The sequence below is a fragment of the Talpa occidentalis genome, unplaced genomic scaffold, assembly GCF_014898055.3.
Source record: "Talpa occidentalis isolate TD23 unplaced genomic scaffold, MPIMG_talOcc4v2.1 talOcc4.17, whole genome shotgun sequence".
NCBI lineage: Eukaryota > Metazoa > Chordata > Mammalia > Eulipotyphla > Talpidae > Talpa > Talpa occidentalis.
Genome location: NW_023601754.1, coordinates 42,169,922 through 42,185,180, shown reverse-complemented (window position 1 = coordinate 42,185,180; position 15,259 = coordinate 42,169,922). Strand labels below are relative to the sequence as shown.

The following is a 15,259-nucleotide window of genomic DNA, read 5'->3' as shown; positions in this document are numbered from 1 at the left end:
AGGATTTTACTTTTAAAAATAATAAATTATGGGGGCCTCCCTGGTGGCACAGAGGGTTGAGCACAGCACTGTGAAGCAATCCACAGCCTCTGCTGCACAAGTTGGATCCCCGACCGGCCAGGGAGAAACCCATATGGCACAGCAGACCTCTCCTGCCTTGCCCACTGCTCCCCTCAGCAGTGTACTTCGGTCAATCTGCCTGTTCTGTTCCCCACTCTGTCTCTGGTGGATCCTCTCACCCCCCACACCTCTGGCCTGTACCCCAGCTCTTGTATGCATAGATAAATAAATCTTTAAAAAATAATAATAATAAATTATGAATAGGGACATAGAGGTGTGTGTGTACATACAGATACATGTGTACATACAGATGTGTATGTACATATAGATGTGTTTATGTAATGAACACTATTACTGTTAATGCGTGTGTTTGTGTGTGTGTATGTGTGTGTTTATGTGTGTGTAGAACTGGGCCAGGGGTTAAGTTTCAGCACTATTACCACTAAGGCCTGAGTTGACCTTAAAACATACCAAATCGGAATGCTCTACTTTTAGATAGCGGGAAAACCTCTGTACATACATATACATACATACCTACATATTCTTATAGGTATGTATGTATATATACATGTAAAATAATTGTGTGTATGTGTATGTGTAAAATAATTGTATGTATATTTATATATATACATAGGCAAAATAATTGAACAAAAACTTCACAAAGGAGGAAATTCAAAATAATCATGAACATTAAAAAAGACAATCAACTAGTCATCGGAAAAATACACATTAAAATCAAAATGAAAATAAAAAAAAAAAAAAATCAAAATGAAATAAATAAAAATGCCACCAGAATGATTCAAATGATAAAGAACACTAAATGTTGGTGAGGGGTGGAGGAGAGGAGTACAAATTGGTCCAACCACCACAACTGTTAGTCAGTGTTGTAGCTGAACATCTATCACCCTGCAGTTCCATCCCAACCAGACGCAAACACATCTGGCCACCAAAAGACAAATGCTCCAAAACATATGGATTAGAGGTGACTAAACAGGAAAGACAAAGAAATATTGACAGCCACATGCAACAGCATGGATTAATTCCACAAAAACATTGAGCAAAAAACAGCAGACACCATCAATCTATACTGTGTAATTTCATTTATATAAAGTACATGACCAGGCAAAATTAATCCATGTTGGGCCTCTCTGGTGATGCAGGGGTTAAATCTCAGCACTATCAAGCTATCCTCAGCCATAAGTTCGATCCTTGGCCAGGGAGCCAACCCACGTGGTGCAGTGGACCTCTCCTGTCTCATCCTCTGCTCCCCTCAGCAGTGTACTTCAGTAGATCCCCCTGTTCTGCTCCCCACTCTATCTCTGGTGAATTCTCTCACCCCCTGCACCTCTGGCCTACACCCCAATTCTTGTATTCATAAATAAATCTTTAAATAAAATAAATCCATGTTGTTAGAATCCCAGAGTGGTTATCCTCAGGTGCAACCTGGGCCCCTGATGGTCATGTTCTTGAGCAGAGTTTTGGTTTGGAGACATATTTAATGAAATTTAATCCAGCAGTTCAGTTATGATCTGTGCACTTCAAAAGAGTTAGTTTGGATAAAGAATGTGTCAGATCTTTATACACTAATATGAATAAATTCCAAGATGCATCACTCAGTGAAAAAAGTGTACATACTGTAACAGTCACTATGGAAAACAGTAAGGTGGTTCCTCAATAAACTTGAAATAGAATTACCATATATGACCCAGCAATTCCCCTTCTGAGTATACTTCTGAGTACGTACCCAGAAGAACTGAAAGCAGGGACTTGAGAGATTTGCACACCCATTTTCATAGTAGCAATACTCCCAACAGCCAGCAGGTGGAAGTAGCCCAAGTATCCATTAATAGGTGACTGGATAAAAAAAATGGACTATTATTCAGCCTTAAAAAGGAAGGAACGGGCCTCCCCGATGGCGCAGCAGTTGAGCACTGGGTTGCGAAGCTGCCCGCAGCCTCTGTAGCACCGGTTCGATCCCCGGCCACCAGGCAAGGGTCCCACATGGTGCGCAGACCTCTCCTGCCGCCTGCTGCTCCCCTCAGCAGTGTACATCAGTCCTTCTGCCTGTTCTGCTCTCCTCTCTGGCTCTGGTGAATTCTCTCACCCTCCCGCCTTCTGACTGTACCCAGTGCTTGTATAAATAAATAAATAAATCTTAAAAATAAAAAAAAATAAAGATCTTGCCAAACCTTAAAAAAAAAGGTAGGAACTTTTTGAGGAGAAGAAGCAAACACAAAGTAGGGCACAATGGACTACGGCGATGGACTATAGGTGCTTTGGTGGCGGGAATACTATGGTTACAGCACTGGAAGAGGGGAGTATTGCCAAAATGCAAAGAACTATGTTTATCAACCTTAGCTCAATATAAATTTTAAAAGTAAATCTAAACGTGCAATTTAAAGTAGGTTTGAATTTTGAAAACCACTTAAAAATCCCATGTAGTTTCCTTCAGATACTTTCTTACTCCAAATTGTCCCATATTTTTATACTACCAAAATATGTCCTCTAGCAAAGCATCGATTATACACAAATATAAGTCAATTTGATCATGCACAGCTATATCGCATTTACCTAATTGCACAGCTGAGCAGAAATTGGAGTCTAAATACTTTGTCTAGCCATTTCGCATTGACTTCACCTAACACTAAAGAGTCACAAGATACCCAGCGCTGGCAACAGTGGAGCCGCTGTGTTATAAGTTTAGATGTAACATTGCCATTTTAAAAAATGAAGTACTGGGGCCTCCCTGGTGGCACAAAAAGTTAAGATGCAACCTATAAAGCTAGCCACAGCCACTGCAGCACAAGTTCAATCCCCGACCAGGGAGATACCCACATGGCACAGCAGACCTCTCCTGACTCGGCCGCTGCTCCCCTCAGCAGAGTATTTCAGTCAATCTGACTGTTCTGTTCCCCACTCTGTCTCTGGTGAATCCTATCAGCCCTCACATCTCTGGCCTGTACCCCAGTTCTTGTATGTATAAATAAATAAATTTTTTTTAAAAATGAAGTACTTTGATTAAAAGTAAGGATCAGCCCGGCAAAACTGAGGGCAGAAGAGGTCATTTAAAAAATTTTGTCCAGAACAGCAAGGGGAACAAAAGCAAAAGCCCCCGTTTTGCTAAAATGTAAGGGAGTAAACTCCTATCGGCCCCTGGGCTGGAGGAAGGAGGGACCGTGCTGAGCGGGTGGGGCAGGCGCTGCTCTGGCCGGTGCCCATTGCACGGACGAGACGACTGACACCCACAGCCGCGCAGTCACAAGAGGAACGCCTGGCCGAATGCAATCTGCAAGGCCCAGGTTTTCTGCAGATAAAGAGGCTTCAGTTCCTCATTTCTCATACTTCTCCCTGCCTTGCTCAGAACCAGCACGAACAGCAAAGAAGCGGGCAGTAATTCTGAGAAGGAAGTCGGATTTATCGGTCGCTGAACCCTCAAAAAGGGGAAGGAAACCCCCGCCCCAACTTCTCGAGCCTGCCTAAGGGAGGGTTATTTCCCGCCCTCCGCCCCCAGTTATGAGGCAGGGGGATGCACACAATGACTTGAAGGGGATGCCCCCCTTAGCCCTGGCGCAAGTGTCTGAGTGGTGGTCCCGGAACGGGAAGGCGTTTGGGATGGGGGAGGGACGTAAGCCTGGAGTGTAGATGGATCTGCTTCGAGGTACCTGGGAGAAACAGCGATCAAACTTCCTCAGCCACACTCAAGATGGCAGCCGCCCAGCCACGCCCCAAATGGCGCGACCGTGGGTCGTGGCGGGAGAGACGCGTTCCTCAAAATGGAGCGTGGCGGAGAGAAAATGTCCATCACGGCCAGCCCCGCCCCGAGCGGGCGGCCAGGGCCAATCAGCTGGCGGGGTTCAAGCAGCGGTTGGGGGGGGGCTCCTGTTGCCCTAGCAACCACCAAGGAGCCCGAGGCGGGCGAGGCTTCGGAAGGCTCGGAGCCTCCGCTCTCGCTGCTGGGGCGGGCTGGGAGAGGCGCGGGCCAGGCCCGGAGAGCCGGCGCCCGCGGAGAGCGTCAGTCAGACTCATGCGCTACCGCTCCTGCGGCGGCTTCCGCTCTTCCTAACCGTTAGGAGCGCCGAGGTAGGAAAAACGCATGTGCGGCCCTAGGGGCGGGGCCAAGGCGGCCCTACACTTCGACGCATGCGCCTCATGGAGCTGGGCGGGGCCGACGGGGCGGGGCCTTGTGCTTGTGGGTGGAGTCATCGGTCCCTGGGGCGGGGTTTGCGCGGCGCTGGGACGGAGGAAGTGGGCTGCTCAGCTCAGCCTCCCTCCCAGGGGCTCTCCTGGGCGGGCAATTAAGATCATGCTTAAAACCGCAAACTTCCATGGTTTGTCGAAACCAGCGTGGGGTCCCAGCACAGCTCCTTACTTGGCGAGCCTCAGTTTCACCATCCTTCAGATGGAGATAATGATACACTTCCCTCACAGGGCTGTCATTATATTTTCCCCCTCGCAGGGCCATGGCTGAGGTGCACGTGATTGGTCAAATCATGGGGGCCACCGGTTTCTCGGAAAGTAGCCTCTTCTGCAAGTGGGGCGTCCACACAGGTATTCCGGAATCTGATTCATTTCCCTCTGCCTGCTCCTTGATCCCTCACCCAGTCCCTGAGCCTCCTCTTCCATGGGCACTCAGAACTCTCAGTCGGACCACACTGGCCGCGGGAGTCTGAGGCTCCCTTCTTACCCCTTCCCGTCTCTGGGGGCTCTGACTCCCACAGTCTGAATACACAGTTCCTAGGAACATGAGACTCCATGAGGCTAGCCACAAACATTCCCAATCCTCAAAGCTAACACTAATCCTTCACTGTTTGGACTTTATTCACTGTCGTATGAGTGTCCTGGATCCCTCCCAGATCTTATTAATTCTTTGCTTAATAGTCTCCATTTATTGAGTTCTTACTATATGTAAAATGGAAGTTTTAATCCCAGATTTACAGAGGTGAAGCCATCCTCTATTCATAATTCTCCGTGAGAAGGTAGGAACCCCGTTTTGTTAATCCAAATGGTAGATCCTGGACACACACCTCAGAGGCCCCAGTTGTCAAGCCTCCCCTCAGGAGCAGTATAGTGTGGTGGTACAGTGTAGTGGTTGGGGCACAGGCTACTAGATCTAGGCCCATATACTAACTCACCCACTTATTTAGTAGGGGGAGGTCTTTGGACTTGACCTCTTCAGCCCTCAGTTTCCTTGCCCAAAAAGGAAGCTAATAGCATCTCAGAGGCAGCAGAGCTGAGGTAGAGTGCAGACAGCCTGAGTTCAAAACCTGCTGTTGCTTATTAATTATGTGACCTTGGGCACTTGTGTGTGCCTCAGTTTTCTGGTCTCTACAATGGGAATATTAACAATATTTATCTCTTGGGATCATTGCTCAGCAAGTGCTCCATAAGGGCATGCCTGGCTTGTGTAACCTGGATGGAGTTTTTTGGGTAAGGCCCCCGGTATGTTGCCTCGCACAGAGGAACATCCAGGAAACAAGTGTGGGTACCGCCATTATCTCTTCAGGCCCTGGGTCCTTTGTGATTTCACTGGTGGGTAGGTGGGTGGTTGTGATTCCTGGGGAATTTGGGATCCTTTGGTTGAGTAAATAATAGGGAAAAAAAAAATGGTTTCTAGTCTGGATCCTGTCTCTCACCTGCTCTGTTTGACCCTAGGCAGGAATGGTCCCTTCTGGGAGCCTCGGTTTTCTCATATGTAAAATGGAATCATTGTCCTTCTTAGGGCCATTGGGATATCTTGTATGTGAAGATCCTGATTGGGAGCTTGGTATTTTCCTCATCTGACCCAGAAGGAATAGTAACTTACATGACTTACTGTTTCAGCAGGATGAGGGTAGGGGCCTTAATCCAGCAGAGAGCACACAGGGCTTGGGTAAAGGACTTGGGCTCTGCACTTACACGGATCCCAGTTTGAATCTAGCTCAGTTTATGGAAACTTGGTCTACAGTACCCCAGCACTGAGAACATTGCTTGGCTAACAGGAGGTGTTCAATCCATGTTTATGGGATGAACAGCCAAGTGACTTTCATTCTCAGAGGCTGTTGTTTTACCTGTCAGTTGGGTGTCCGATTAGCACCCACCACCTAGGGTCACTTGTGCAACATTTACTGAGTACTTTCTGTGTCTCAAAAGTGGGGCTTGAGGTTCAGGGGATCCAGCTAAGTACAAGATCCCTACTTTGCTGGGACTCACAGGAGGAGAGAAAAATTTGAATAAGCAGATAAAGAAATGAGAACCATGACTACAGACAAGGGTAGTGTCAGAGCTCTGAGGGAAACCCCCCATCCCTCTGTGTTTAAGGACCTGGACCATCAAAGAGAGAGAAAGGGGGAGTCTTCAAATGTTAAGGAGGGGATTATCTCATCTTTACTCAAAAGAGTAAAGATGAAATTCTCAGACAGAGAGGTCATATTGACTGATATACCAGCTCCTGGATGATACCCTTCCCAGAAACTACATTCTTCTCAGTCATCAAAAACAGAGGCCTCAGGGATTGCCCATTTGATTAGGACAGGAACAAAGGACTGAGCTGAGACCAGAAAGGCCCTTCACTGGTCTTCAACTTCTATCTGTATTCCTGAACAGAGGTTCTTGGGGCCTCATTTGGTTCCTCATACCAAGGTGACATTTATTGGAAGAGGCCTACCCTGGGCATATTGAGAAAGCCTATGGGACCATTTTAGGGAGACTGATCCACAGTAGGTACTAGGAAGAAAAGGGATGATATGCTAGAGACTTCGTTTTTGGATAGGAGGCTAACGCATAACTCTCTGTGAAAGCAGCACATGAGCTAATCCCTAAAGGATGCAAAGCCAGGCTGGCAACATGTAGAAGGGCTTTCTAGGCAGAGGGAACAGTCAATGCAAAGACCCTGAGGAAGAGGAATAAAAATATGACCAGGAGGCTAGAGGTTGGTAAGGGCTAGGGACAGAGATGCGGAGATGAGCTCACAAAAGGAGGTACAGGCCAGGCCACGAGGGGCCCTGTGGGCTGTGGTGGTGTGGAAGAAATTTCTCCCTACCCCTCTGGGTCATTTTCAGGCTGGCTGAGCAATCAAATTAATGTCAGACAGATTAGCAAGAAAAAAGAACAAATTCAATAACATGGGGAAACACCACATAGATGTAGATTCTAAAACCAATGGGCAAAATGAGTATATGTATCCTGAGCTAAAGAATGGGGTGAGGGTCTGGGGCTTCATGGAGAAAGGAAGGGAACTCACATGGTGGGGTGGGGAACTCAGAGCTCATATGACACAGACCAGACGCTCTGTCATTAGTTGTCTGCCCTGTCTTATAGACAGGTTTCTCTGATAAAAAGGCTCCTTTCCCCTTCTACAACTTTTTTATTTTTTAAAGATTCATTTATTTTATGCATACAAGAACTGGAGTACAGGCCAGAGATGTGGAATATGAGAGAACTCACTAGAGACAGAGTAGGGAACAGAACAGGCTGAAATATACTGAATACACTGCTGAGGGGGGCAGCGGGCGAGTCAAGAGAGGTCTGCTGCGCCATGTGGGTAGTTCCCTGGCCAGGGATCGAACCCACGGCGCAGTGGCTACGGGTAGCTTCATAGTGCTGTCTTAACCCCTTGAGCCACCAGGGAGGCCCTCCTCTTTTACAACTTTTTACTTTCATATTTTGCTCCATTTCCTTCCTATTTCCCTTTCCAAAATACCTGTTTTTCTTTAGAACAAAATCTACATTCTTTCCCCTTAATTAAAAACTCAGTTCTGGGCCTCCCAATTGGTGCCGTGCTGTGAAGCTGTCCGCAGCCTCTGCAGCGAGGATTCAAAAAAAAAAAATAATAATAATAAAAACTCAGCTCTATTCCTTATACCTTCCCTTACTGAAAACATGTATCTTACTTCTTTGCTTGCAAAGATACTTTTCCAATTATTTCCATTAGCTTTAATTAATACATTAATTCCAATTCTTAACCCTTAGAAACCTTCATTTCTAATGAAAACTAAGCAGAAAGCAGTTGTGAACAGTTACACCATATCAGATTGGAAAACTTACAAATAAATTTTCATCATTTCTAGGACACTTCCTTGTAGTATAGTTTTTCAGTGGGGCATAAGGCATGTTTACTAAAAGGCCCAAATTTCTTTAGTTCTCCTGAAATAAGAAGCCAAAAGTAACCTTAGTTCATCCAATCATTAAGGGTTCAACAGTTTATCTTATTAGGGAATGATCGACATAGTCAATGAATTTTAACACAGCAAAACTCTAAATGTTTCATGTTACCAAAGATATTTGTGAGACAAACAAAACTACTGCTAGAACGTTCACTTTAAAAGTCTTATCCCATGGACATCTATTTAAAACATTTACTCCTAGCAACTATGTTGAATGGGAGTCTGTCAAGCAAGTTTACCTGACCCGAAATTCCAGGCTGACGTTTCTGGGTTGCAACTGCAAGTCAGTGAAGTATTAAGTCTTGAATTTGGTGACATGAGCTTTGCAGTAACAACTCCATCTTAGGCCTGTTGTCTCTTGATACTAGCGATATTTTTCTTGTTAAATAATATGAGCTTATTTTGATTAATAAACCCATTAATAAATACCGAATGTTCTAACTCTATAGATAGCCTTGTTTTAGATAAAACCATCCATTTTAAGCTAGCTTTCATTTACCAAAAATTATCCCAGGTCACATTAACTCGAATACAAGCATTTGGGTTAGTTTCAGTTGTTTGACAGTGTTTGGAAATAACTTTTATAAATGCTTATTTTTTTAAATTTATTTATTTAGTTATGTATACAAGAACTGGGGTACAGGCCAGAGGTGTGGGGGTGAGAGCATTCACCAGAGACAAAGTGAGGAGCAGAACAGGCAAATCTGCTGAAATACACTGCTGAGGGGAAACAGCGAGCGAGACAGAAGTGGTCTGCTACGCCATGTAAGTAGAGCTCCCTGGCCAGGGATTGAACACATGCTGCAGTGGCTGTGGATAGCTTCATAGGCTGCATCTTAACCACTTACACCACCAGGGAGGCCCTATAAATGCTTATAATTAAACCCACTTACAAGTTAATTTCAGTAATGCCATCCAGAGGTGGGAATGTCACATACATAGCACACATGGGAAGACATGCACAATATACAAATGTACAATCAGATATAAACAGACACTAAAAAAAACGTGCTTGCGGTGAGTCACGTACAATGTAAAAACTCATTTTTTAAAAGAACAACTGGGCCCTTTGATGAGCAGTCCCATTGGGGCTGTGGGCCAGAGTCTAGGCAAGGAGCCATCTGCCATCATGGGTGCATTCATATCAAAACCACAAGTAGGGGGGCGTCCCTGGTGGGTTAAGTCTTAGCACTATGAAGCTATCGCTAGCCACTGGAGCACAAGTTTGATCCCCAGCCAGGGAGCTACCCACATGGCACAGCAGACCTCTCCTGTCTCACCCCTGCTCCCCTCAGCAGTGTATTTCAGTAGATCCACCTGTTCTGCTCCCCACTCCGTCTCTTGTGAATCCTCTCACCCCCCGCAACTCTGGCCTGTACCCCGGTTCTTGTATGCATAAATAAATAAATCTTTACCAAAAAAAAAAAAAAAAAAAAAGCAAACAGTGAGTAGGTGGCTCAGATTATCTTTGAAAAGTACTACCCGTACCTGGGCTATAATTTCCATAGCAGCCGCCTGTAGAGTTAAAAGGGCTTCCCCTCGCTTCCTGTTTTTTTTCCTCTTGTTTTCTGTGTCTTGTCTCCCTGAAGATTGGAGAGAGAGAGAGAGAGAAAGAGAGAGAGAGAGAGAGAGAGAGAAAATCCATTAAGATAATACCTGAGATGCAAGGCTCTGGGGCTGATACTATCTCTAGATTCCTATTTCTGATATTGCTAAGTGGAGAGTATTTTATCTGCAACGACATTTCGCTTAAGGGAGAAAGTCAGAAAGTCAGAACAATTTAAAAAATCCCTATGGGGTCTGATTATTAGCTTTCCCTTTGGTAAAATTTCTGATCATGGAGTTATTTTGTTAAAAAAAAAAAAAAAAAAAAAGATCTTTTGATCCTTTCAGAGAGTTTGTCAGATTTCAGCCAGATGAACAGCAAATATTTCTGAGAATATTGAACAATTTCATGGACCCAAGAGGGTGCAAAGTATATTGTCACTCTAGGACCCAGAGCCCCTGCTAAGGTAGTGGAAAGAAATGCCTTAAATTTAAACCAGCTTCCGTTTCCTTTTTTTCCTTTCCTGTTCCTGTAGGTACCCAGATGCTAACTGCTAAGAAACTCTAAGTAAAAAACAAACAAACTTTTCAAATATAGTTTTTCCAATTCAAAGTATCCTTATCTGGCCATTATCTTAATAATCCAAATAGCAATTCAAACCAATATGCCTTTTTTCTGGTTTCCCAAGATAGAGATAATTTACTCCTGAAGAATATAGTTCTAAGAAAAACTGCAGAGAGCCAGCACTCTCTTCCCTAGTGGTGGAGACCAAGGAGGTTATAAAACCTTGGCCTTAGGGCAAAGAAACTAGAAAAATTCTTCCCTTAGGTTCTTTTGGGTTTTATTTAGTTTTGTTATGTTTGGTTTACATGCACATTAGCAATTTCAGCTAGGCCTGAGGGCAGCCTTTAGTTCTACAGAGTACCTCATGGCATGTAAGCTGTCTGGAGAGGTTGGCAGGTGGTCCAGTGCCAATCTGAGCCTCTCAGTGACCAACCTATCCTTGAGGTGGCAAGTGCTCTAACAGCTTTTCATTGCTTGACCCATACCCACCAAATTTGCAGCTGCTTGTCGGCCAAGATTCCCTTAGCAATAGCTGTACCTTACGTGTGTATTCATTCCCTACCGTTCTCCACATGACGGTAGATAAAAGCAAGGAACACAAAGACCTTCTCTGGGAGGAATAGAATCAAAAGATCAACAGTTCTCATACCCAAATTAGAAAGAATACATTATCATTACACCCACTTTACAGATGAGGAGACTGAGGCAGGGAAAGGGAACTTCCCCAAGGCTGCATAGGCAGGAAAAAGTAGTCCCAGGAGCTGAACCCAGGCATTTGGCTCCAGAGTCCACGCTTTGTGACTTCCAAATGCCAAGGAGAGAAAGGAGAGATGGGGTTCTCCCTCCACCAATGGCATCCCTTCCCAATGATGGCCTGCCACCTCTACCCCCCATCTGTTTGTGTCGTGGCTCTCATTGCAGGGGCGGCATGGAAGCTCCTATCGGGCCTGCGGGAAGGCCAAACACAGGTGGACACCCCCCAGATCGGGGACATGGCGTACTGGTCCCACCCCATTGACCTGCACTTTGCCACCAAAGGTCTCCAAGGTAGGTTCCAGGCTTGCATCCCAGGCCAAATTGAGGGAATGGGGCTAGTAGCACCCAGAGCTGCTGGGGCTCTGCACATCAAGTTCTATCTCTGCTCCCTATTGCCTTTCCCCACCAAGCTTGGCCCTGGAGAAGCTGAACTGTATCCCTGGTCTAGAAGGTGTGGGACCAGGGCAGGGGTTAGGGCTGGTGGAGAGAGGGCAAGGTGTGACCAGGGTGAGGACTGGATAGCTTTTATTTTTTTAAAGATTTATTTATTTATGCATACAAGAGCTGGGGTGCAGGCCAGAGGTGTGGTGGGTGAGAGGATTCACCAGAGACAGAGTTGGGAACAGAACAGGCAGATCTACTGAAATACACTGCTGAGGGGAGCAGTGGGCGAAGACAGGAGAGGCCGCCCTGCCATGTGGGTCACCTCCTTGGCTGGGGATTGAATTTGTGCTGTAGTGGCTGCTGACAGCTTCACAGTGCTTAGACTTAAGCCCTTGCACCACCAGGAAGGCGCAGGGTATCTTTTAAAGACAGGCCAACAGTGTCTTTAATCAGGAGGAACTGGGAGGAGGTTAGCCGGCCCCCCATTCCCGGCCCAACCCCCATCCCAGGGCTGGTAGCTGTTCTGCAGGCAGGAGTTCTCAGCTTGAGAAGTGAGGTACTGCTTAGAGGGGAAGTGAGTATGTTGGGGAGGAGAGTTACCAGAAAAGCTTTTCTGGTAGAAATTTTGGGTCCTTGGAGACAAGTAGTTTCTAAGAATTGATCTAAGTAAAGATGCTATATATTTCAACAACATGAATAATATCTACTGATTGCCTGCCCTGTTGCCCAGGCTGTGTTGGGTAAGGCCAGGGAGAGGTCATTGATTGAGATAGCCCCCAAGCCCTGTCCTCTCAGGCTTTTTCATCCCAGACACTGGCAGCCCCAAGTGGGCAGGGCTGTGATAGGGGATCCTAAAGGCCCGTGGAAGCCCAGAGGAGGTACCTGACTCTGCTGGTAGTTCACCGAGGGCTTCTGGGAGGAAGGATGTTTGCGCTTTGTTGTGAAGGGCCAATAGATGCTGATAAAGCAGAGGGCTAGAAGGTGGTTCTAGGCCAAGAAGTTGGTTCAAGGGAGAAAGTCAGCAGGGGCATCTGGAGGACCAAGACTGAAGAGATGAGGAGACAAGGGGTGGAGGGGGGTGGGCTATTCAGACGCTGAATGCCAGGCCACAGAGCTGAGGCCATCTCCTGAAGGCGCTGGGGAGCAAGAGCAGGCTACTGATTGCAATCTTAAAAGATTCTCTGGCTGCCCTGTGGGTGATGGATTGCCGGGTAAGACAGATAACTGCCCTTTCAGCCCTGCAGACACCATGACCCCTATGTTGTCATCCTTGCCTCTTTTCTCAACCCCCGATTCTGTCCATCAAGGAATCCAACTGGCTCTACTTTTTGAAATGCATCCTAAATCCTGTAACTTCTCCTCCCTCCTCTCTTTCAAGACCCAGATCTGCCCGCCCTCACCTCTCCTGAATGATCACAGTAGGCCCACCCCCATAGTGTGGGTCCCTGTGAACACCTGAATCACCTCAGGTGTTCGCTCCATTCAGACCCTCCATGAGCAGCATAAAAGCCCAAACTTTACCATGATCACAAGGCCCTGCACAGCCTGATTCTGTCACTACTTTCCCTCCAGCCACACTGATTCCACTGGTGTGTTCCACCTCAGGGCCTTTGCACGAGCTGTTCCCTCTACACAGAGCACTTTTCCCTAGATGTGCACTTTTCCCTTCTCTCCTTTATTTTTTTTAAAGATTTATTTATTTATGCATACAAGAACTGGGGTACAGGCCAGAGGTATTGGGGGGCGGTGAGAGGACTCACCACAGAGTGGGGAACAGAACAGACAGATTGAAATACACTGCGAGTCAGGAGAGGTCTGCTGCGCCATGTGGGTAGCTCCCTGGCCGGGGATTGAACTCATTCTGCAGTGACTGCGGACAGCTTTGTAGGTTGCGTCTTAACCCCTTGTGCCACCAGGGAGGCCCCCTTCTCTCCCTTAAACACTCAAGTGCCGGGCCTCCCCGGTGGCGCAGTGGTTGAGCGCTGGGTTGCGAAGCTGCCTGCAGAGGCCTCTGCAGCGCCAGTTCGATCCCCGGCTGCTCCCCGGCCACCAGAGGAGGGTCCCACATGGCGCGCAGACCTCTCCTGCCGCCCACTGCTCCCCTCAGCAGTGTACTTCGGTCCTTCTGCCTGCTCTGCTCCCCGCTCTGGCTCTGGTGAATTCTCTCACCCTCCCGTGCTTCTGACTGTAGCCAGTGCTTGTATAAATAAATAAATAAATAAATAAATAAATAAATCTTTAAAAAAAAAAAAAAAGCGAAAATAATCCATAGAATGGGGGAAAATATTTAAAAAAAAAACAAAACACTCAAGTGTCACTTTCTCAGAGAAACTTTTCTTGATCACCCCCTTTCTAAAACTGCACCCCACCCCCACCCTGCCCAGCGTTTTTTCCAGAGCAGTTATCACCATCTGACATACCCTATAATCTGCTTATGCACTACATTCGCTGTCTAGGATGTCGGCTATCCAAGGGAATTTTTGTCTGCTCTGTTCACAGCCGTGTGCCGGCTTCTAGGAGAGGGCCTGGTACAGAGGGGGAATAAGAATGGAGGTGAAATGGGGCCAGAGGGCTTTGCCTTCAAGGCTCAAGAGCCAAACTGTACACCGAGGACACTGGGGAACCTCTGGAGGGGGAGGAAGATGCTTCCAGCTGCCGGGTGGAAGGTGAATGGGGGGGGTCACAGCTTAAAGGCCTGAGCCCAGAGAGGAGGACAGGACAGGGCTGTGGGGAAGGAAAGAGGGAGGCATCTAGAGACATGACCCAAGGGGCTCATGTGCCCTGACATGGGGGCACAGAGGAGGCTACAGAGGGCAGTCTGTAGAGGCTAGATCCAAAGGGCCATGAATGCTGAGGAGACTGGACTTTACACTGAGGGTACTGGGGCACCAGGGAAGCGTTCTGAGCAAGGGAGGGACATGATGTGGAAAGATCATTCTGGCTACAGTGTAGACATGGGAGTTCAAGGAGGAGGATGTGGCAGAAACCCCGAGAAGGGACAGAGGGGTATCTGGGAGCAGGTGGCTAGGCTATACCTCCCCTCTTTACCGCCTTCCCTCCCATCCTGCAGGCTGGCCCCGGCTTCATCTACAGGTGTGGTCCCAAGACAGCTTCGGCCGCTGCCAGCTGGCTGGTTACGGCTTTTGTCATGTGCCCAGCAGTCCAGGGACTCATCAGCTGGACTGCCCCACATGGCGGCCCCTGGGCAGCTGGCGGGAGCAGCTGGCTCGGGCCTTCGTGGGTGGTGGCCCTCAGCTGCTGCACGGGGATGCCATCTACAGCGGGGCTGACCGCTACCGCCTGCACACGGCCGCGGGTGGCACTGTGCACCTCGAGTTGGGCCTGCTGCTGCGCCACTTCGACCGCTATGGTGTGGAATGCTGAGGGACCCTGCCAGACTGCCCCATCCGTATCCACACCCCCAGACCCCCCGGGAGGGGCAGGATGGCACAATGGTCAAAAGAGTGGGCTCTGGGGACAGTCAGACCTGAGCCTGCGAAGGTAGGCACTGCTTCTGTCCCGCTGGGCCCTTCAGGCAGTGACTGCCACTCCGGAGTCCTGTTTCCCCAGCTGTAAAATGGGGCGGTCACATGTGGGTGAGAAGAGGCAGCTTAGCAGGGAGAGTGCTCAATAAAGGCGAGCAGCTCCGCAGTGTTGGTGCCCGCCTGACCGCCGTCAGCCTGCGTCAAGCCCCGCCACACCCTCCTTCCTCGGGGTCCCTTCTCGGGGCAGACCCGCGTCCTCATCGCCTCCGCCTCAGCCTCTCCCTCCTCCCCACGCCGGGGGCGTCCCTTTCCCTCACGGCCCC

The 15,259-nt window shown here is 47.9% G+C and overlaps 2 protein-coding genes across 3 annotated transcripts in view; one reads left to right on the top strand and one right to left on the bottom strand.

The window, feature by feature from the left end:
- The window catches only part of BCKDHA (branched chain keto acid dehydrogenase E1 subunit alpha), a 44,032-nt gene extending 40,048 nt beyond the window's left edge, over positions 1-3,984 (bottom strand). Inside the window, exon 1 of one of the 2 annotated variants that reach the window (XM_037516633.2) lies at positions 3,723-3,984. The gene's annotated coding sequence lies outside the window, so the exon portion shown is untranslated. The remainder of the gene's footprint in view (positions 1-3,722) is intronic. The other variant, XM_054697200.1, reaches the window with a different exon arrangement.
- Positions 3,972-15,130, top strand: B9D2 (B9 domain containing 2). The gene is made up of 4 exons (XM_037516636.2): positions 3,972-4,140; positions 4,517-4,608; positions 11,233-11,358; positions 14,522-15,130. The coding sequence occupies exons 2-4, from the start codon at positions 4,521-4,523 to the stop codon at positions 14,833-14,835; spliced, it is 528 nt and encodes a 175-aa protein (XP_037372533.1). The 5' UTR covers positions 3,972-4,140; positions 4,517-4,520; the 3' UTR covers positions 14,836-15,130.
- The last annotated feature ends 129 nt before the right edge of the window (positions 15,131-15,259 follow it).

Excerpts from the sequence above, each read along its gene's own strand:
- B9D2 (XM_037516636.2), top strand. The coding sequence starts at position 4,521 with ATGGCTGAGGTGCACGTGATTGGTCAAATCATGGGGGCCACCGGTTTC. Across the intron at positions 4,609-11,232 it reads CAAGTGGGGCGTCCACACAG|GGGCGGCATGGAAGCTCCTA; the intron begins GTATTCCGGAAT and ends CTCTCATTGCAG. Across the intron at positions 11,359-14,521 it reads TGCCACCAAAGGTCTCCAAG|GCTGGCCCCGGCTTCATCTA; the intron begins GTAGGTTCCAGG and ends CCCATCCTGCAG.